This window comes from Podarcis melisellensis (assembly GCF_964234715.1).
Source record: "Podarcis melisellensis genome assembly, chromosome: 1".
Taxonomy (NCBI): Eukaryota; Metazoa; Chordata; class Lepidosauria; order Squamata; family Lacertidae; genus Podarcis; species Podarcis melisellensis.
In genome coordinates this window covers 57,683,731-57,705,371 of record NC_138528.1, presented here as the reverse complement: position 1 = coordinate 57,705,371, position 21,641 = coordinate 57,683,731, and the positions used below count along the sequence as shown (strand labels likewise).

Here is a 21,641-nt window from a genome sequence, read left to right as displayed (position 1 = left end):
GACTGGTAGGTTTATGGGTATGCACAGAATTGGGGCCCCATGTATCTGAGGGCCCCCCAAGATACTAGTATTCTTCAGGGGCAGGCTTTGGTAATCTTTGGTAGAATGGCACCCTGAGCAAGCCCAAAATTTAGCACCCCCATTGGATCTACTCAATTATGGATCTTCTTGATTTTCCCTGTGTGGGGGAACCACCTGCACTGCCCTCAATCTTATGCTGTATACGTTGTTAACTGAGAATATACCTTTGTAACGTGACTACAGTGAATTACTGTTGTTGAATTCTGGTATGTTAGTTTGTCACACTGTTTCCACTCTTCATTTTTCCTACTCCCTGATTAAAACAAGTGAAGGCTGGTTTATTGGGGCAACCAGGGCTTAGCCCTATCAAGCGAAAAATAAAATAGAATACCCCAAATCTCAAAGCCACACACTTTCCTGTTTTACAAATCCTTCCCCAATCCATTAGAATTTAGAGAGGCTCAGTGCAATATTTCTGTCAATCTCCCATTCTCTGGATAATCAGCACTCTGCACCACTCAGCCAATCTCATTCTAAAAGCATTGCTATAACCAGGAGCTCCCACCAATCTGTCTCCAGGCACAAAAGCAATGTGATCGTAATTTGGATCTATTCTGGGTAGGATTAGCATTGGCTGCAACCCAATGAGTTTATATTTCATACTGAAGTGTCAGGGAACTGCCATCAGTGCTGGAGGGAGGGAGCAAAAGCCAGAGGGATTCCAGAGAGTGTCCAGGGATCGGGAGAAGGGGGGCAGTGGAGAAGGGGGGCAGATGGGGGAAGCGGCGAGGTGGTCCCATGACTGCTTGCCTGGGACCAGCGGGGAGAGTAGGGGTCCTCCGCTGCCCACGCCCTCCTTGCGCAGAAGGCTTTCGTGCAGAGAGAGTAGGAGGAGACTAGGCGTCAAAGAGCTTCTTTGCTGGAAGAAGTTTAAGAAACGCCCACTGACGGATTCTGCCAGCGATTGAGTCAGCCACGGGTGAGTGGCTGTCTAGACAGAAAAGGTTCACTTAGGCAACCCAGCCAGGTGTTTGCACCCAGCCGGGGAGATAAGCACCGGCTTACGCACGAGCAACCCCTAGAACCATTACATGAAGTTACTGCTGTGGGATCATCAGGACATCACCAGCACTCCATGCATCAGCACTGGTGACCACACACTTGAGGTGGAAGACTATTTTGCCTACCTGGGTTCCACCATAACTGACAACCTTTCCATTGATGCCATTGGTAAAGTGAGTTACAGCAATGACTCACCTCTCCAAAAGGGTATGAAAGAATGTGATGATAATGACCAATATCAAGATGAAGGTCTACCAGGCTTGTGTGTTGAGCACGCTGCTTTATGGAGGTGAGTCGTGGGCAAGTTACAACCGTCAGGTATGACGCCTCAATGCCTTTCATATGTGCTGCATCAGCAAGATTTGGGGCATCACAAGATTTTGGGACAGAGCCTCAAACAAAAGATGTGCTCTCCCAAGTTCACATTCCCAGCATGCTTGCACTCCAGTCTCAGCGACGTCTACACTGGATTGGCCATTCCAGATGCAGCTACTACCCTTCCAACTGCATGTAAGCAACACACCTGTCAGGCCATTGTAATAGCAGACCCATGTCCAATGATGGCAAGTGTGCTCCTGCAAACAATGCAGAGCACTAATAAATTCCTTGCTGTTAAGGGATTTGGAACATCCATGGCAATCACCTGTTCATTGAAACAGAAATGGGGAACCTCCCCTGCTAGTTTACAATTCCCATCCTGGGACATTGGCCACAGTAGATGGGGCTGAGGCTGATGGAAGTTGTGGAGTCCAACAGGGGCCCTAGGTTTTCTTGCATCAAATCATTCTTCTGTCCATTGCCTGATTTACAGCTGATCTGCGCAAACACCAGAATCATGTAATACAGTTTCAGCAAACTACTCAGACTCTTGTGAAAGCTGCATGTTTGACTACTCCACTTACAAAAAAAATTAGAAATTCATAGAGACGGTTTTTAGCATGATATATTTTTTCGACGGAAACAGAATCCAAATAGGTGATTATTTTCATGGAAAAAGAATCCAAATAGGTTATTCAAACATGAAGATGATTTCTGCAATAGGAATGCTGAATAGCCGCTTAACAGAAATCACTTATACCATGTTCATAGCTGTTGTTGCTTTTACAGCTGGAATGCAACTGAATTTTGACAGGGGGACCATGGAAGAGGGTCGCTGTTTAAACTGCGTCCATTCCATGCACAATGCTGACTTATTTGTAAGATCAGCTTCTAGGGTGGAGAGGCTAATCGCTGTTGAATACAAAACATTGATGCAAGCTTGGCCTGGACCCTGGTTGGTCACGGCCTGTTTTTCCAAGAAAACTCATCCATAAGGGCCTTTACAATCAGAGCATACAATCCCACTACCACCATGCCTTGAGGGAGGTCTGTTCCAGTTTGTATGCCCTATAGATGTGCCCAGAGTTTCTTTTGAAAAGCAAGGCAACTCATTATTCTCTCACATGGCCCCTCCTTTGAAACAGTCTCAGCGTTTCTTTGAATTTATCCCACAGTGCATAATTACACATTCTGTGTTGCATAGTACAAGAGATTTAGCTGAGTTGTGAGCCTGAGTATTCTGTTCTTGTAATGGCATTAAATCTTTATTTGATTTGATTTTTACTTATTTAATTTAAAATAACATGATGTCACGTTTAAAGGAAAATGCTCTCCAAAGCAACAACAAAAGCTCTTTTAATGACATTTATGGATGTTCATGTTCTAATGTTTCTTGGATTATTATCTGTAAGACCCTTTTTTTAGAAATAAAAGAAAATCATTCTGATGCATGTGTATGCTTATATACACATGGAGTTAACTTCTGAGTAGAAATGTACAGGATTGTGCTGTTATTTTTTTATAGTAGCATTTATTACCTACCTTTCTAAAACATTTTATGCAAGGATGGTGGAGATAAACACAGAGGCAAGGAAGAAGACATAAACATATCTGTGCACAAACTGCCCACATCAAAACATTTCAATCAATGGCATGCACCCCCCCCATATCTCCTTCATCTTTCTCACCAGTCAAGTCTCCCAACCAATTTTTTTAAATTACAGTGCAATCCTAACCACACCTACTCATAAGTATGTCTGATATAATTCTGTGTGGCTTACTCCCAGACAGTGACATAGCATGGGTTGCCAGTGCCGGCAACCTCCCCAAGTGGCAGATTTAGCACTCTGTGAGTGTAGAGCACGGCGGAGGGTGGGATGGAGGATTGGTGAGGAGTAGGTATCTTTCTTAATTCCTGCAGAGGGCGCCCTCGCAACCGGCCATCATCCAAATGTGCTTCACCGGGAGATTTTCTGTGTGAGGGGAAGGGCACGCTATTTATATTATTATTATTACTACTACTTTCTGTGTATGCCCTCAGCTTTTCAGAAGGCCTTTCTTTCTGCTCTGCCATTGAGGCATCTGAACTATTGCAAGCCTAAAACGGGATGAAGTTTTCTTTTGCAGTCTATATTTGGAGGTGGCTTGAGAATGCTAACCAGGAGGGGATGGTTACCATCAACTGTTCTTTAATTATAGCTTTGCTTGTTCACCTTCCCAAATCCTTCAGATCTTCCAAAAGGAAACAGGAGACATTTGAACTTGAGCTTTGCTGAAATCTTCAAAGGCCTATTTAAAATAGCTTTTCTTTCTTTCAAAGAGGGGAGGATGTCTTAAGCATCCAATACTTATTTCTATATAGAAAGGGTTTTACTAGTGGGAAATGAAAAGAAAAAAAGAAGAAAGGAAGAGGAAATGGATAGGTAGAATGGAAAGCATAAAATTGCATCCTTCTTAAAGCCAATTCAGTTCGTTATGGTCATATTTCTCTGGAACGACACATTACAGAGCTGCTTGTTTCTCAAGCCCAGCAGTCAAGAGAGTTCAGGTAGCTATGAGATCCTTAAATTTATCTCTGAAAATCAGTATAGCTTTGAGGCCCTGTGATTTCTCCATTTTCTGATATGATTGCGAAATGATCGGTTTGGCCTGCAAGACCTGTCTATTTTGTCAACCACCACGACAGCTCTGACCTTAGCCTTTGCATCCAACAAAATGCAACGTTCCCTCATGTGGCATCAGGGTAAGGCTGAGGCTGTGGGTTGCCATACATTAATCCAGACATAGGGAGAAAGATCCCTAAACTCAGTTGCTGAAGCCAGGGTTTTCCAACAAAATCAGCGTCTGGAGTGCAGCCTACAGTACAGTATGCAGAAGAGAAGTTACAGCTGCTGAAATTCTACGCCACTAAGGTGCAGAATCCCCTGTCCCCTTGTACATGCACACTTACACATGAGCACATTTAAAGCACATGACTTCCCCCAAAGAATCCTGGGAACTGTAGTTTTACCCATTGCAAAGCTACTATTCCCAGCCCTTAACAACTACAGTTCCCAGGATTCTTTGAGTGAAGTCATGTGCTTTGAATGTACGTATGATGTATATGCAGCCTTCATCCTTGACCCTGACAGATAGGAAACTTCTCCTTTCACCTTAAAGTTGAATCCTATCCACATAGCTTCAGGGAGCAGGACTGATGAGCGGAGAAGTCAACCCTGCTCAGTGCTGCTTGGTCAGCATGTTCTCTGCAGGGAATGTGCTGCAGAGTGGACCCCCTGCCCTGTGAGTCAACTTTGAGAGGTGAGTGGGACTGCCTATCAGTCATCATGATGTCAGGTGTTTGACATGTGGGCAGCCCTGCTCACCTGTCAAAGTTGGCCTGCAGGGTGGGAGGAGATAAAGATCTGGCCCACTGAGCTAAAGTGGTTCTCTATCCTTGCATCAGATCAGATGATCCAGATCTCCAACCAAGCGCTGTGTTCCCTACAAACCTTTCCCCTCTACTCTGGCTTAACACAACATGTGATCCAGGCTAGAGAGAGAGAGGAACAGAAAGAACCAGCTTAGCCTTGCTGATAATCAAAAGAAGTTTAAAAAATATTATTTATATATGCTTCATACATCAAATGAAACAAGCTCTTGCCCGGGAAAAGGCATACCACAATAATTGAGTATCTAAGGTACCAAAACTCTTTTGACCTCCTTGCTGATATGAACCTAAATAAAATTACACACAAGACTCTGAAATTAGTTTGGGTTTATAAAGAAAAGAAAAATCCTGTAGCGGCCACTGGCCAGTATTGCATTTGATCTCATCCCACATTCTATCTCGCATTGAATATGTTAACAAGTGGCACAAACACCATTTCAGAAAGGCTCCAATGTACTTTTTAATGTAGTGTGAGATGATATTTGAACTTTGCTATTCTCTTTCAATGAAGTGATTTAACATAGTTCCACGTCAAAGCAGAGAAGCTGTTATAGCATTTAGCAACCTGTTTTGAATATTCTCCTGAAGCCTGATTTTAAATAATGTATATTACACTTCAGCAAGCTTTATAGATGCACAGGAAGTTATTTTAAAATATCCTCAAGTTTTGAACAAACAAAACATACTTTTTAAAAAGAGAACAATAGTCTTAGCAGCATGCATCTTTCCTGAAATGCACTCTGCTTAGCATTTCACATTAATAAAGAGTAATGACTAATATCTGGTAGTTACTGTTGATTAAAATGAAAGGCAAATTAATTTAAAGAAGATTTTACAAAATAAATCATTCTTAAATTGCAGTTCTTAATATTGGTTCTAAATTGGAGCAGGGGAATATTATGTTTGCACAATGATAAGTACCTGAAAGCCAGGGCTGCAACCTTTTGCCTATACCCACATATCTGAGAGTAAACTCCATTTAATTCAATGGGACTTACTTCTGAGTATGCGCATACAGAATTGCACTGTATGATATTTTTTAATAAACTCAAAAGGTATCCCAAATTAACTGGGCAATACCTCTTTTTTCAAAGCTATTTTAAAAAATATATATAACAGCACGTTTATGCCTCCTCTAAGGTGGTACTTACCATGACACGTACATACACTGTCTAAAAATACTGGGCTGGGTTCAGATGTAAAGATGTAATATTAGTTGACCCAAAGTCTCATTGAAATCAATGGGACAGGTCTGTCATCCCATAATTTCAGTGGGAACTAGGTTCAAGTGATGGGAGGGAGGGAGGGAGGGAGGGAGGGAGGGAGGGAGGGAGGGAGGGAGGAAGGAAGGAAGGAAGGAAGGAAGGAAGGAAGGAAGGAAGGAAGGAAGGAAGGAAGGAAGGAAGGAAGGGTTTCTTCAACTATTGTTTTGTCATAAGCAAATGTACACAAATGTAATTGGTTAAAACTAATTTGATTTCCATCAGAGTAAGTTTTCTCTGAACAGATGACAACCCTACGGAGGAATGGAGATGACTGTGTTTAAATATTCTTAATTTAACAAAATGGCAATACTTAATGAAAAAGCAACTGAGAAAGAATAGTCAAGGACAAACAATGAGAATTGTTGCATCCATCTAATTTACACGTGGACATGCTGTGATTTATTATATCATATGCCCTTAACAATGGATTATAAGTCTAAAACACCTATTAGCAAGTATGTTTGGTGAGACAACTGGTAAAATATATACATACAGCGTAACATTACTTTCTGAGTCCACATTGATCACGCATTTAGTAGCACTATGAACACTGACTTGTCTTCTTGCTTCTCCATCCTTTGCCCTCCCCACAGAGCATCCCTCAGTCTCCTCTGCGTCTCCTCTGGTTCTTGCTCAGAGGCTTTAGCAGGGTCTCTCTGTACTTAGCATTTGTATGGAATAGTCGGACCATATCATGGTCTTTGTTATCCAACACCCGCGGCAAAAAGAGAGAAGATTTCTGGGTCCGACGGGTTTTGAAGCTTCTTCTGGGTCGTCCTTTCCCATTGATGGAGACATACCAGAGTCTCTCAGCGCTAGCTTTGCGCCTACCGCTGGCTCCATTGGGCACAGTCCGGTATATGCGGGATGCATACGTATTATAGCCTAGCTCGTGAATCCTTTCCACAAACTCACACTCAGCATTGTAGGTTTCCTGTAATGTAATGAGGAGAACCATAAGTTCCAGAAATCCTAAAGAAGAACTAATGGCTATTTCATATCAAATGTAGCTGTCTTCATGCAAACTAACAGTGGCACATAAAAGAGGGTACTCGGGGCCTCCAAAGATCAAAAACTCTGCATGCATGCAGAATCCATTTGAAAACTATTCACATAATTTAAGCAAAACTAAGGGCTCTGGCATGTGACCCAAAAGGTTGCCCATGAAGTACTGTGGACCTGAGGCTGAAAATTAGCTTCTCTACCTCTGCTCTGGGGAATATTAGACATGCTTAAATTCCAGCAAAATCAGCACTTGTAGAGATGTCCAGTTCAATAGTCCACTGACTAACTGTCTGTAGGGTATGCCCAGTTTCCTTCATCTGTTTTGTAGCTCTCCACATATTTTACTTCTGATGCTCGCTGATTCTCCTGGAACTGGGAGCACGGCCACTGGCTACTCTCCTAGCATGATGTGATTGAAAAGGCTACAAGAAGGGAATTATCGGTTAGCCCAGCAGAGGGAGTCAATAGGTCCATTCTTCAATTGTACTACATCAGGGACCCCCAGGTAGACCCCAGCTGTGAATCCAAGGGTGCAAAACTCACAAGGATAATGCATAAGAAAAACACTAATAAAGAGAAGTTTAATGAAGCAATTGCAATTATTTTATATAATGGTTTTCTATAGGCAAACAAGGTGCCTTCTTGTTGTTGTTGTTGTCATCTGTTCTTCAAGCTAAGGTCCCAGGATGGGTTACAACATTAAAACACAACATAACAAGGAAGGCAACAGTGTCAGAAGACAAAATGAAGCCTGAGTGGCTGCATTCAGACTTAATGCTAAACCATACTTTGCCATTATGGCAACAAGGCTGGGTAAGGCCTGGGCTCACACACTGCTCCATGCCTTCTCCCCTGTTGGCATGGACATGGGAAGATCAGACATTTTGCTTCTGTTTTCAGCTAACCATAGTTATAGTTATTAGGGAAAGCTGCCTAACAGGATAGAGGTCTATGGAGATATGGCAGAGTTGTGGACAACTCCTCATATATAAAAGAACTGTAGATCCTCCCCTAAATATGGCATATTTATATATCTCTTTATGAAAAGTGGGTTGTGTTTGGCTTGGTGGCCAATTTTTGTGGCCCTCCAAGTTGAAGGATAAGTGCTGAAAAATGCCTATTGCTGATAGAAAGTTGCAGGTGGAAACTGCAGATGAAAAATTAACAAAAATAGGTAGAATTTTAATTGCGACTGTTGACCTAAATAATTCTTTAGTCAATGTTTCATGAATCAATGACTTGTATAAATCTATAATCACTGAATTGCATTGATTTATATTGTGTGTATGCATTTGGAGATATTTAAAGATGCCTAAGTTACCAAAACCAAAAGAACAAAAGTCTGCCATTTGCTCTTACAAGGAAAGTTATCTTCTCTCAGCCTGACTAATTAAAATTTGTCCTCAATGATGCAGTTTGGCCTCCAGCAATTAATGCTGCTCTAGCTAGTTCACCCACTGATTCTAACATCTCATCTAGAGCATTGGTTCCAGAACATTTCTTCCCATGGACCATTTGAGAATTCCTGAGGGACCACTCAATGATTTGTTGGTCTTTTGTAGCAATTTTAATGCGCTGTGCTAGATGCTGTATGGTTTTTTAAAAAAAGTATTTTTACAGACACTGAAACAAAACTGATGGACCACTAGGGGTCCAAAGGGTAGTTTAGGAGCCCCTTGATCTAGAGCACAAGAATCCCTAATGCTTGGGAAAATACTTGGGAAACTCATATGCTCCATTCTGAGGTTGTTGTTTTTTTGGGGGGGGGTTGGTTAACCCTGGAATCCAGTAATTAATTAACTAATGCAGCCAACTGACATCCATGCCATACTTTTAAAGCACTCTTTAAAAGTGGTATAGTATTTTAACTGTCATGGCTTTCCCCAAAGAATCCTGGGAATGATATTTTTTAAGGGTGGCAGCTCTGTGAGGAGTCACCTAACATCTCTCAGTCACATGTTGCACCTGGGTTATTGAGAGGGAAGATGGGGTCGTTTCCTCATCTTAACACTACAGATTAATGCTTTTCTCTTACTTTTCTCCCAGTTCTCTCTCTCACCCCCCCCCCAACACTGCACTGGGTTCCATTAAATAATATGCACAGTAAATGTGTATTAAAACCCTTCTTCAGCCTTCCTTATCTGGCAGTGCAGTATCTCTCAAATCCTCATTGTAAAGTATCCTATCATATACATACCAGGAAGTCGGATTAAAGTACAGAAGGGTAATTGGAAAGTGTTGGAGGAAAACTTCATTTCATTTGCACATTCTTCCCGTCTGTTAGCAGCTTTGGTGCTGCACCTCTCTGCTGTGTTAGATCCCAACTTAAATTACTTTACGCACACTGGGAGCCCATTCATAGCATTGTGCAAATGGGACTCCCATTGACATCCCCAGGAGATTTTTCTTTTGAGAAACTTTCCTAATCACAATGTGAATTGTAGACTTCCTTACCACTTTACACTTATTCACCTGAGTGAGTTACTTACAGTCCCTAAAAGGATATCTTGACATGTAAATTTATGTAGTTATAAATCCTTCTCTGGCTAGTTCTTTCTCTTTTTCTCTCTCTCCCTCCCTCCCTCCTTCCTTGGCTGATCAGCAGCACACATGAAAGGAAAATGAGCATGCCTGGTGCTTACCATAATAGTTTATCTAGAGGCCTCCAAGCATTGGCTACTTAATCCCCACATTAAAACCAAAGGACATATTTCTGTTCTCTATAAACGTTTGTACATAGACACCAGTATTTGCGTCCTTTGGACTACAATGGTATTTAAATCCCCATTGAAAATGACTGGCACTCCAGTGTAGGATGTTTCAGTTTCCTTGCCATAGTTAAGATGCTTCTGTTGTAAATAGCACTCACGGAAGCATAAAGTCTGCCTCTTTTGTTCATGGCCAGGTATCTGCCAGAGAAACAGCCTTTGATGGCAACAATTCCAACGTCCACTGCAGTAATCTCGAGGATGCCTAAAACAGAAAAGGAAGGCTTTAGCTTAATGATATACAATGATGTACAATGAATTATTATTATTATTATTATTATTATTATTATTATTATTATTATTACTATTATTATTATTATCAACAAATTTTATAGCACTTTTACATCATGAACCTCCCATGTTTACCTGCAGGTAAAACCACTTGTTGTCACTGGGACTACATACTTGTCTCAGATCTGTGCTGCCAGGCACTCATACCCAGAAGCTCTGGGGATCACCGGATTGCAAATATGAAACCCAACACTGTGATGGATGAGGCACCCCGGAGATCTCTGCATCTCCCACTTAATTGTGTTCATAATTGACATGGTGCTCTGCAAAGTGATTTGTTTCATTTCATTTATTTATTTCATTTGTATCCCATTTTTCCTTCAAGGAGCTCAAGGCGGCATACACAACCCCCCCCCCCCATTTTATCCTCACAACAACCTTGTGAAGTAAGTTAGGCTGAGAGCAGATGGCTGGCCCATGGCCACCCAGTGAGCTTCACAGGTGAGAGAGGATTTGAACCCTGGTCTGCCAGGTCCCAGTCCAACACTCTAACCACTACATCATACTGGTTGTCAGGAGCTCTGGTTCCATTCATCCTCCCAATAAGTTGATGAAGTTGATTATTACAATTCCCACAGAAAAAAATGATGCACTTGTCCAAGGCTATGGACTGAATCTAGAACTGAGCAAGAATTGTGAAGCTGGGTCTCCCAGGGAATGGGCTGTGTCTTCAGCTGTTAATATTAAATTGCCCAAATGCTACTTCCATCTGGGAAACATCCCGTTTAAGAACACCATCTCACAAGATACCTGCATTCACGACTTAGTTCATAAGCAAACCCTTTTGTATTGAAAAGAAAAGGGGAAGGGGAAGAAAAATAAGAGCATGGGAATTGTTTGAAGCAAACTCTTGCTAGTAAATCCCCAGCTGTTTGATTGAGACTGAACTGCCTCAGAAAAAGAAAGATCTGACATTGAACTAGAGGGCCACCTAATCCTATATGTCTATAAAAAGTTTAAATCCCCTTTAATGCCTTTCTTAGGGGACACAAGGGTGCTTGACTTACTGAAGCAAACCACAAAGCTGCCCATTTCGGGACAATGCTTCGGCTGAGATCTCCAGAGGGCAAAATGGAGTTCAGACGAGAGGCTGAAGCATCTTAGAAGCCACGTATGGAACCATGAATGGAGTCTGTCATTTAGAAAGTCAGCGCAGCCCTTGCAGGGAAGGACAATGTGGCAGTCTAAGCCACATTCAAAGAGTGGAACTATTTCAGACCATCAAAGGAAAGGGTCTCATCGCCCAGACAAGTGACACAACAAGAAAGCCAAAGGTATGCATGTATCCCGGACTGCTTCACACATTAAAGAGCAACCAACTCGTGTTTCCCACTATGTTAACATCCAAAAGAGAGTGTGCAAGCAAGCCTGGCTCTCTGAGCAGAGTAGCCATGTGACACGTATTTGCCTGCTTGCTTCCGTGTGTGTTTTAAATGCATTCTGCCTTTAAAGCCCAAGACTCACAAAGCATTGTACAATAAACAGTAGAAAACACGACATGTAAAAACAAATAACTAGACATACGCTTTCAAACACTTGTCCATCACATTCATGCAAGTCACATGATGGTTTTAGACATTCCACAGAGTGGGGTGGGAAACTGATTTTATATGTACGCTGAAAAAATGTTATATGTGCGGAGACCCAACAGATAGGAAAGCACTAGGGAGATGCTGTCAGAATAATCAACACTATTCACGCACAGATTTATTGTTTTCATTTCAGATTATGACACCAGTAGTTTAAAAGCTTGTTGCTTTCATTACTGAATTTGGTATTTCATTTGCTAAGAAATTATTCCTGCTTAAACTCAGTTAAGGTCTTTTAATAGTTTTTGAAAAATACTGCCTTCTCCTTCACAGGAAGGATAGTGGAGCTATTTTGTACTCTCTTTTGCATTGAAACTGTCTTATGGCCAGTTCACCTGCATGTATGTACATCACTCAGAGCATCATCCTATACTGGCAGAGAAGCCTCAAGACTTGGTGTAAGTCCTCTGCACTGGCAGATCATAGAAAAACATCATTGATGTAACTTCGGGGATGGACTGGCAAAGCAGAGATATGCTGGCAAGTCCCCAGCAACTCTGCTAGTGGAAGGACTGGAGAGTGGTAGCAATGGGGGCATGTCAGGGCAGGAATAGCCTCAGTCCACACCTTCTCCCAGTCCACCTGCAATGTCATTACATAGAACAGGATTCTGGCTATAGCCCCATTCCTATACAGTGGTACCTTGGTTTATGATCTTAATCTGTTCCAGAAGTCCGTTCTTAAACCAAAACCGTTCTTAAACCGAGGCGGGCTTTCCCTAATGAGGCCTCCCGCCACAGGTGCCCTTCCACCATTTGGCTTCCATTTGTAAAAGGTAAAGGTAAAGGTACCCCTGCCCGTACAGGCCAGTCTTGACAGACTCTGGGGTTGTGCGCCCATCTCACTCAAGAGGCCAGGGGCCAGCGTTGTCCGGAGACACTTCCGGGTCACGTGGCCAGCGTGACATCGCTGCTCTGGCGAGCCAGAGCCGCACACGGAAACGCCGTTTACCTTCCCGCTGGTAAGCGGTCCCTATTTATCTACTTGCACCCGGAGGTGCTTTCGAACTGCTAGGTTGGCAGGCGCTGGGACCGAGCAGCGGGAGCGCACCCCGCCGCAGGGATTCGAACCGCCAACCTTTCGATCAGCAAGTCCTAGGCGCTGAGGCTTTAACCCACAGCACCACCTGCGTCCAGACCGAGGTAAATTTTGCTAACTGGAAAACTACTTCTGGTTTTGCGGAGTTCGTATACCGAATAGTTCGTAAACAGGGCTGTTCTTAAACTGAGGTACCACTGTACTAATAATGTGAAGAGGGACCATGCCTAGACAAGACAGGGAGAATGGACCACTCTCCATGCTGCCAATATCATGCAGCTTCCCCATGCTCCATGCTGACATGTCCATGTTACAAGTGGATTTCTGAACCAGCGTAGCCCTCTCTCATGTAGGCTTTCAGCTTCTAGGTAGGCTTTCATCCTGTATGGATATTTTTAATGTAATTTTTTTCTTGCTCTTTATGAATGTATGGGTTTCTTGTTTTTGTTTTGTTAGCTTTTTGTCAAGTTGCTTTGAGCTGCCTGCGGCAAGAAAATGATACTAATAAATTTAAACAAGAATATGAATATTAATAGGAGTCCAGACTCAACGTGTGGATATCATGGGGTGACTGCAGAAATGAGAAACCTGCCTATGGGCTTGATTTGGCCTGCCAGGCTGTTCTGGCCAGGCCAGTCACCTGCCCTGTAATAAAGTCACGGCTGGACCAAACAGGGATTTACAGCTGATCATTGTACAGTTGCAAGGCACTTTCAAGCCATGCTTTCTGTTGAAACCCATTCAAGAGATTGTTGGGGCTTCAAAGCACAGCATGGATGCCAACAATAAGCTGGTGGTCGGTGCTTGAATAGAGCCCTGCAAAACTAAAGCCCTGACAATCAGCTGGAATCAGCTGCACTATGGTTTTCCCCTTCAGGGACCCTTTAAAAATGTTCCATTTTAGGAGCATTTCCTCCACTACTGAGACTTCAAAGGGGCTCCCAGTAACTGATGACCAGCTGATCAATGGTTACAGGGATCCTCTTTGAAGGTGCACTTCCAGCACCAAACACGTGATTGGCACTAAAGACGCACCTGCTGTTACCAGGTGACCAACAAAGTTGCTCATTGGGGTGTGTTATATGGTTCTGGCCCACCCGCTCCCTCCAGCTCCCCACCTCTGAATTACTATAATGAGCTCTACATCTTTAAGGTTAGTTCAGAAGCAGCAGGTAACACAAAATACCGCAGTTAGGCTGTTGTGTGGGGCTATCTGCTGTGAGCATATTACACCAGTTTTAAAAGAATTCCAATGGCTACCTATATACGCTGCTGAGCTAAGTTCAAGATATAGATAGATGATAGATAGATGATAGATAGATAGATGATAGATAGATAGATAGATAGATAGATAGATAGATAGATAGATATAGATAGATAGATAGATATAGATAGATAATCTTTTTACAGCTCAGGACACAAATGCCTAATGGAGAGACAGGGCCTTCATGGTACTGACACCCCATTTACAGAATTCCTTCCTTTCTCAGTTATGGCTAGAGGAAACTCTTTTTAGTTCCAGATAAAGACCTATTTATTTGTCCAGGCTTTTCTGTGAGGACTCCTGAATCATTTGTCATTATATTGATAAATAAATAGATGATAGATATAGATAGATAGATGATAGAGATAGATGATAGATAGATAGATAGATAGATAGATAGATAGATAGATAGATAGATAGATGATAGATAGATAGATAGATAGAGATAGATAGATAGATAGATAGATAGATAGATAGATAGATAGATAGATAGATAGAGATAGATAGATAGATAGATAGATAGATAGATAGATAGATGATAGATGATAGATGATAGATGATAGTAGATAGATAGATAGATAGATAGATAGATAGATAGATAGATGATAGATAGATAGATAGATAGATAGATAGATAGATAGATAGATAGATGATAGATAGATAGATAGATGATAGATAGATAGATAGATAGATAGATAGATAGATAGATAGATAGATGATAGATAGATAGATAGATATAGATAGATATAGATAGATGATAGATAGATAGATAGATGATAGATAATGATAGATAGATAAATAGATAGATAGATAAATGATAGATAGATGATAGATAGATAGATAGATAGATAGATAGATAGATATAGATAGATAGATAGATAGATAGATAGATAGATAGATAGATAGATAGATGATAGATAGATAGATGATAGATGATAGATAGATAGATGATAGATAGATATAGATAGATAGATAGATAGATAGATAGATAGATAGATAGATATAGATAGATAGATAGATATGATAGATAGATGATAGATAGATAGATAGATAGATAGATAGATAGATAGATGATAGATGATAGATAGATGATAGATAGATAGATAGATGAGAGAGAGAGAGAGATGATAGATGATAGATGATAGATGATAGATGATAGATGATAGATGATAGATGATAGATAGATAGATAGATAGATAGATAGAGATAGATAGAGATATAGATAGATAGATAAATAGATAGATAGATGATAGATAGATAGATAGATAGATAGATAGATGATAGATAGATAGATAGATAGATAGATAGATTAGATAGATATAGATAGATAGATAGATAGATAGATAGATGATAGATAGATAGATAGATAGATAGATAGATAGATAGATAGATAGATGATAGATAGATAGATAGATAGATAGATAGATAGATAGATAGATAGATATAGATATAGATATAGATAGATAGATAGATGATATAGACGGATGAACCAATTTTCTTCCTGCCCGGTTTGTTTTAATATACATCTTGCATTTTATTTGAATGTAACCTGCTTTGGGATTTCTATGGCAATGAAGAAGTAAGCCATATTTTAAATACTGCTCCTTCTGTGCATATATCCTTTTCACCCAAGTCACATGTGATGGTGGGTAATGTACTGACAATATGTGGGCATAAACTGGCTGCCAGCATGGCAGGACTATAGAATTGCTTGGCACTGGGATGTGACTAGATGCTAGGAGAGGGTATATTTAGTAGCTATCATCCTTCCTCACGTTTGTGAGTTCAGCAGAGTGCTACCCCTTTGCAGCTTAAAAGGGAAGCTAGATAGGCTAGTTTTAGCCTTTTAGTTTAAGAAATCCAGGATGATTTAAGGCAAACTGGATTCTCCTTGTATTTCCCTCTTTTCTCCCCCTTAAAGCAATAACAATCTTTTAACAGGCAGAAATAACATTTACTCACTCAGAATACTTGTTGAAGAGTAACAGATAACCACAGCTTTGTTCAGGCTTAAAATGGTACTGTAATTCAGTTACAAAGACATACTTAAGTCCATCTTAAGATGAAGTCCAAGCACTGGAGCTCAGACCCAGCAGATCTTCTCATGTTGCTGGCAGAGCATAAAGAAATGGAAAGAGAGAAAGAGGGTGTGCCCAGGCAGGTAGGAGAATATATAGCTATGCCCTCCTTCTGTCAGGGCACAGTGGGAATGTCTCTCACAGGGTTCATTCTAGCAAGTTTACAGGAAAACTCGGTGAGCTTCAGCTCCTGTGCCTATCTAGCAAAACTGTTGGCTCGACTGCATTTTAAATATCCCACAATTGGCACATTCACCATTGTGCTATGGCATCACTTGATGGTTTTAAGTTACATGTGTGAACTGCCACCACTGAAAAGTATTGTGCTATTAAATCTCCGTCTGAAGTGTTTGATCAGTGAGGGCTGTTTCACACATTCAAGCTGTCACTTGAATGAGTGCCACTGAGTGGGTAGATGTGTAAATTTACCCATAAGTAGATTTTCTCTTCTTCTCTGTGCAGGTGAACAGCAAGCATTCAAGAAATGATATTGCTTTCCTTTGAGATCAAAGGACAAAAGGTTGGGTAGGCATGTGTCAAGAGGGAAGCTGCTTTAAACCAAATTAAACCATTGGCTCATCTAGTTCAGTACTGCCTGCATTGGTCGAAAGTAGCATTCCAGGATTTCAGGTGGGAGCCTCTCCCAGCCCTACCTGAAGATGCCTGAGATTAAACCTCTTGAAGCAAGAGATTAGGACTGATTCACTTTCTACAGTACAATTCTATGATGTTGTGGTACAATGGAGGGGTTATGCTGTACACAATTGACCAAGATTTGAACATCTCAATGAGTTTAATTCTTATCTGCTTAATCTGTTTCATTTAATCTGCTTCACTTATATCTGCCCACTATACATTAATTGAAATATATTTTCTCTTTCCACAGAGTCTTGAGGAAACTTCGTGAAAGTTTTATACAATGAATATAAGCTGGTCATAGCAGAGGATAGGAGATATGATGGCCATCTTCAAATATCTGAAGGGCTCTCACATGGAAGAGGGAACAAGCTTGTTTTCTCCAGCTTCAGAGGGTGGGACCCGAACCAATGGCTTCAAGTCAGGAGATTCCGACTAAAGATCAGGAAGGACTTTCTGATGGGAAGGGCAGCTCAACAGTGGAACAGACTCTCTCGGAAAGTGGTGGACTCTCTTTCCTCGGAGGTTTTTAAGCAGAGGTTGGATGGCCATCTGTCAAGGATGCTTTAGTTGAGATTCCTGCATTGCAGGGGTTTCGAGGAGTTGACCATTGAGCTCCCTTCCAATTCTACATTTCTATGATTCCACGATCCAGGTATGTGAGGCACATAGTCAGGTGTGGCAAAACTGAGCCAAAGCTAAGCTCTTTTAAGTCCCTTTGATGTGCAGAAGTTGCTAGAGTGCTTTGCTTTGGCCTGAACTGCTTCCACTGAAAATTACTGTGCTGCCTGAAAGCACTGCTTGAGATGACAGTTATTATGCCACCCCTGCACCCTTGCCACCGAGTGATGGGTCTCCATGTCTGAGTGCGCCCTGACTTCTGACTGCAATGTTCCTCCTTTTGCACAGGATAGTCTTTAACACAGGCAGCCTGCCTTTGATAAGCAAATGTGCCCATCCTACCATGTCCGCAGCCCATTCAGAAAATGTGCCCTAACTCTCCAAAGACAAATCAAACAAGGTGAATAGGAGGGGAAGGGAAACCAAACAAACAGGCTGAGATGAACAGACGGAAGTGTGAAAGTCATCTTGACACATTATTTACAAACCAGCCGCCTCCCTCTCCAGGATTAGTGCTGCAATCTGACCTGGTGTCATAAAAGGGAAGAGGGATTTGAAAGCTGGTCCTGGGAACTCACACCTTAGGAGACGATAAACTAAGGGGCAGTCCCCAGTGGATCCCCAACTTTTGTCAATCCCAGAGAGCTTCTTTGCTTCTTCTAGCACTGATTCTCCTCCCCACAGGGATGTATATTTGGAGGGATGAGGAGGAGTGAGAGGGAGAGAAACAAGTTAAGTCCAGGAAAGATTTCCAGGAAGAGGAGGAACAAAAGGGAAAGGAGAGGAAAGTCCTTTGAGCTCCCGCCCGCTCCTCTCCTTTTTGGGAGAGACAAACCTGAAAAGACCTTTGCTGGGGATTCTTGGCAGCCCCTTCCTTTGTGCCCTTTGCTTTCTGTCTGGAGCGGCAGAGGAACAGCCTAGTGTGGGGGTAATTTTAGAAGCTGCTTTCAATATATATATATTCCCCACTCGCATCATCCAGAGGCGAAAAAAGAAAAGGATCTCAGCCTCACTAGTCCTAGTCATGATGGAACTAGCCTTTCTCTATCCACACCATCCATTAAAGCCCTTAAAATAGCCATGGCCCCCACCCAAAGAATCCTGGGAACTGTAGGCTATTAAGGGTGCGAGAGCTGTTAGGAGACCCATTGCAGAGCTAAAGTTCCCAGGACCCTTCCTACAGTTCCCAGGAGTCTTTGAGGGAAGCCATGATGGTTAAAGTTAAGGTGTCATAAGAGTGTTTTAACTGGATAGTGTGGATGTGAACACACACACACACACACACAGAGAGAGAGAGAGAGAGAAAGAGAGAGAGAGAGAGAGAGAGAGAGAGAGAGAGAGAGAATGAGAGAGAGAGAGAGAGAGAGAGAGAGAGAGAGAGAGAGAGAGAGAGAGAGAGAGATTTGTTTCCCATTGTGTCTTATGTTTGGTTGCAGAGAGTATTTGATATGCAAAGTGCAAAGCAGAAAACAAAGAAAAACATTAGAAATTAAATACGTGGAAGCAAAACAGCCACAATTCTTAGACTAAGACTTGCCACAGAAACAGATTTACAGTAATTTCCAGAGCGGTAGTGTTGGTAGTCTCTCTCTCTCTCTCTCTCTCTCTCTCTCTCTCTCTCTCTCTCTCTCTCTCTCTCTCTCTCTCCTTTCTTTCTTTCTTTCTTTCTTTCTTTCTTTCTTTCTTTCTTTCTTTCTTTCTTTCTTTGCAGCAAAACCAACAAATGTGTCTCATGGCACCTCAAAGACTAATACATTTATTAGTCCACTGCATCAGTGGTAGCCACTGGAAGATGACTGACAAGCACAAGAACATAACTTAAGAAGAGCCCTGCCAGATCAAGCCTGGCATCCTGTTCTCACTGGCAAACCTAGTGCCTGTGGGGCCTCCCATGGCTTCTAGCAGCTGAACTTCAGAAACATTCTGCCTGCACCCATGGAGGCAGAGTATAACCACTGACAGCCTTTATATTCCATGAAACTGATGTTTAACCTACTTGTTGTGTTCCTTTGAGGGTTATATTTATAATGTTTTCTAGGCTGGTTGCTTGAGGGTGGGTGGGTAGAATAACCTTTCTAAAATTTATCCCTAAAAAGACAAGCACTGCCAACCATCTATCATGCACATTTTTTCAGCCACTGCCTTATATGGAAGCTGGTGGTGATTATCCAATGGCCAGCAGAAAATACTTTGCACATGGCCAGAAGCATGGTCTTGTTGTCCTATCCTTATGGTTCTCACTTGCCCTGGGCAGACCCTTTATCCCAAGCATCTCTCTGTACAGGTTGCTAATCATTGCTTAAAATTTTCCAGGCTGGACTGGCAAAGCCAGAAAATGCCTGCTTTTCCCCCATTGTGTACAATAGGGACTGTTATTCCTCTACGTTTCGCTCAAGCTGAATTGGCAAAAGTCAACACATGCTACGGTATGTTTCCGGAGCTAGGTGCGAATGTTTATTTATTCTTTTTCAGCGTGCCTCCCCCACCCAAAAAACATAATGTGCTTGAAGCCTCAAGCAGGGTCTTGAGCTCAAATTTTAGTTCCTGGGTCAAATAAAGCGAAGGTATTGTTACAAAATATCAAGATTGCACAAAGGACGGGACGGGCACGGGGATTTCGGCAAATGTGGAGTTGGAAGGGACCCTGAAAGTCATCTAATTCAACCCCTTGCAGCGCAGGAATAGCCGCAAAAGAATCCCTAACAGATGGCCGTCCAACCTCTGCTTTAAAACCGCCCGCTTTGATCTAATTTTTATTTTTAAAAAATCTCACCTTGGGTGAGAAATTTCCCGTGGGTAACCTCTCAGCGCACACGCCTGATCCCTCTTGCATGCCTCTAAGCGGCAGCCTTTAATTCTCTACGGCTCATGGGGTTCATCGGGCGGGTTTCTCCAGGTGTCCCGTCACCCGGTCCCGAAAAGCGGTGGCCGAAGAGGAGCCGTCGAATCGCCGAGAGGCGGCGGCGAGGCCCGGTCGTCGGGGCTGAACGCGCCTCGACTTGGGAGCCAGATTTGGGGGGGGGGCTGGCTTCCACGTCGGGTCTCGGGGAGCTCGGCTAGCGGGTGTGGGTCGGGCAGGGGGCCAAGCGGTACTCACTGAAGACGCTGTTCTTCTCCAAGGTGCCGTTGATCCTGCCGTTGGCGTGGATCTGGAGGTGGTACTTGGTGGCGCAGTACAGCTTCCTGCGCCGCGGCGCTCCGCCGAGATGCTCGTAGACGCCGCCGCGCCCGCCCGCGTCTCTGCGCCAGCGCGGGTCGCACGACGGCCCTCCCCGGGCGCACGGGGGCCCCACGGGGGCCCCGTCGGTCGCCGCCGGCCCGGGGGAGCCCCGCGCCGCCTGCAAGGCGCTCAGCAGGACGAGCCAGGCGGTCACCATTGTGGCATGGCGGGGGCCGCAGCGGCGCTCAGCTCCGGGCACAGCACAACCCCGACGGGCCCATCAGGGAAGAGCGCCGGGCTGCAGCGGCCGAGGCAGCTCTCCTAGGTGGCCACCGGCACGCCGGGTCCAATCGGGACGCATGGACTAGGCGGCCGCTAGGTTGTGGTTCTCGTCGGGCGGGAGGGGGGCTCCTTGGCTGGCTCGCTCGCTCGCTTGTTTGCTTGCTTGTTTGTTTGTTTCAATCCAGGTCGGTTTCCTCGTCTTCCTCCCTCCCTCTTCCTCCTCTCCCCCTTCTTAATTGGTTTTAGATCTCTTTAAGTAAATAGACGTCGTCGAGGAAAGCAAACTGGAGAGGCCCAGCTGTTTGGATTAAGTGGCGGTGCTGCGATCAGGGCAGTCTTCAGGGCTCCAGAATGACAGAGAGAGAGAGAGAGAGAGAGAGAGAGAGAGAGAGAGAGAGAGAGAGAGAGAGAGGGAGGGAGGGAGGCGGGGGAGGAAAGGAGGGGAGGGGAGAGGAGGTAGGAAGGGAAACGGGGGTCCCGAAATGCCAGGAGAGAGGCTAGGGGGACATCGCCTTAATCGACGGCTCGTACGTAGGAAAGGCGCTCCCGGCCACAGGAGACTGATCTGATAATAGCGCAAGCGAGGAAAAGAGACAAGTCCCGGGTGAGCTTCCAGACCGCATCCAGAATTAGAGCGCACAGGCTCGCAGCACCGCGTCCAGCCGCGAGGGCGCGCGCATCTACACGCGCACGCACGCTCCCGGGTGGCCTTTTGCAGAGCACCACATCGCCCCCTCACACCCACCCAGCCACCCACACGAGGGATGGGGCGGATGGTTTCCTATCTCCCCCCCCCAAAAAAAAACCCTCAAC

At 43.5% G+C, this 21,641-nt stretch overlaps 1 protein-coding gene across 1 annotated transcript; it reads right to left on the bottom strand.

The window, feature by feature from the left end:
- Positions 1 to 6,632: 6,632 nt before the first annotated feature.
- FGF3 (fibroblast growth factor 3) lies at positions 6,633 to 20,771 on the bottom strand. The gene is made up of 3 exons (XM_081892116.1): positions 20,484 to 20,771; positions 9,971 to 10,074; positions 6,633 to 7,030 (listed from the first exon to the last, which is right to left on the bottom strand). The coding sequence occupies exons 1-3, from the start codon at positions 20,761 to 20,763 to the stop codon at positions 6,698 to 6,700; spliced, it is 717 nt and encodes a 238-aa protein (XP_081748242.1). The 5' UTR covers positions 20,764 to 20,771; the 3' UTR covers positions 6,633 to 6,697.
- Between the last annotated feature and the right edge of the window lie 870 nt (positions 20,772 to 21,641).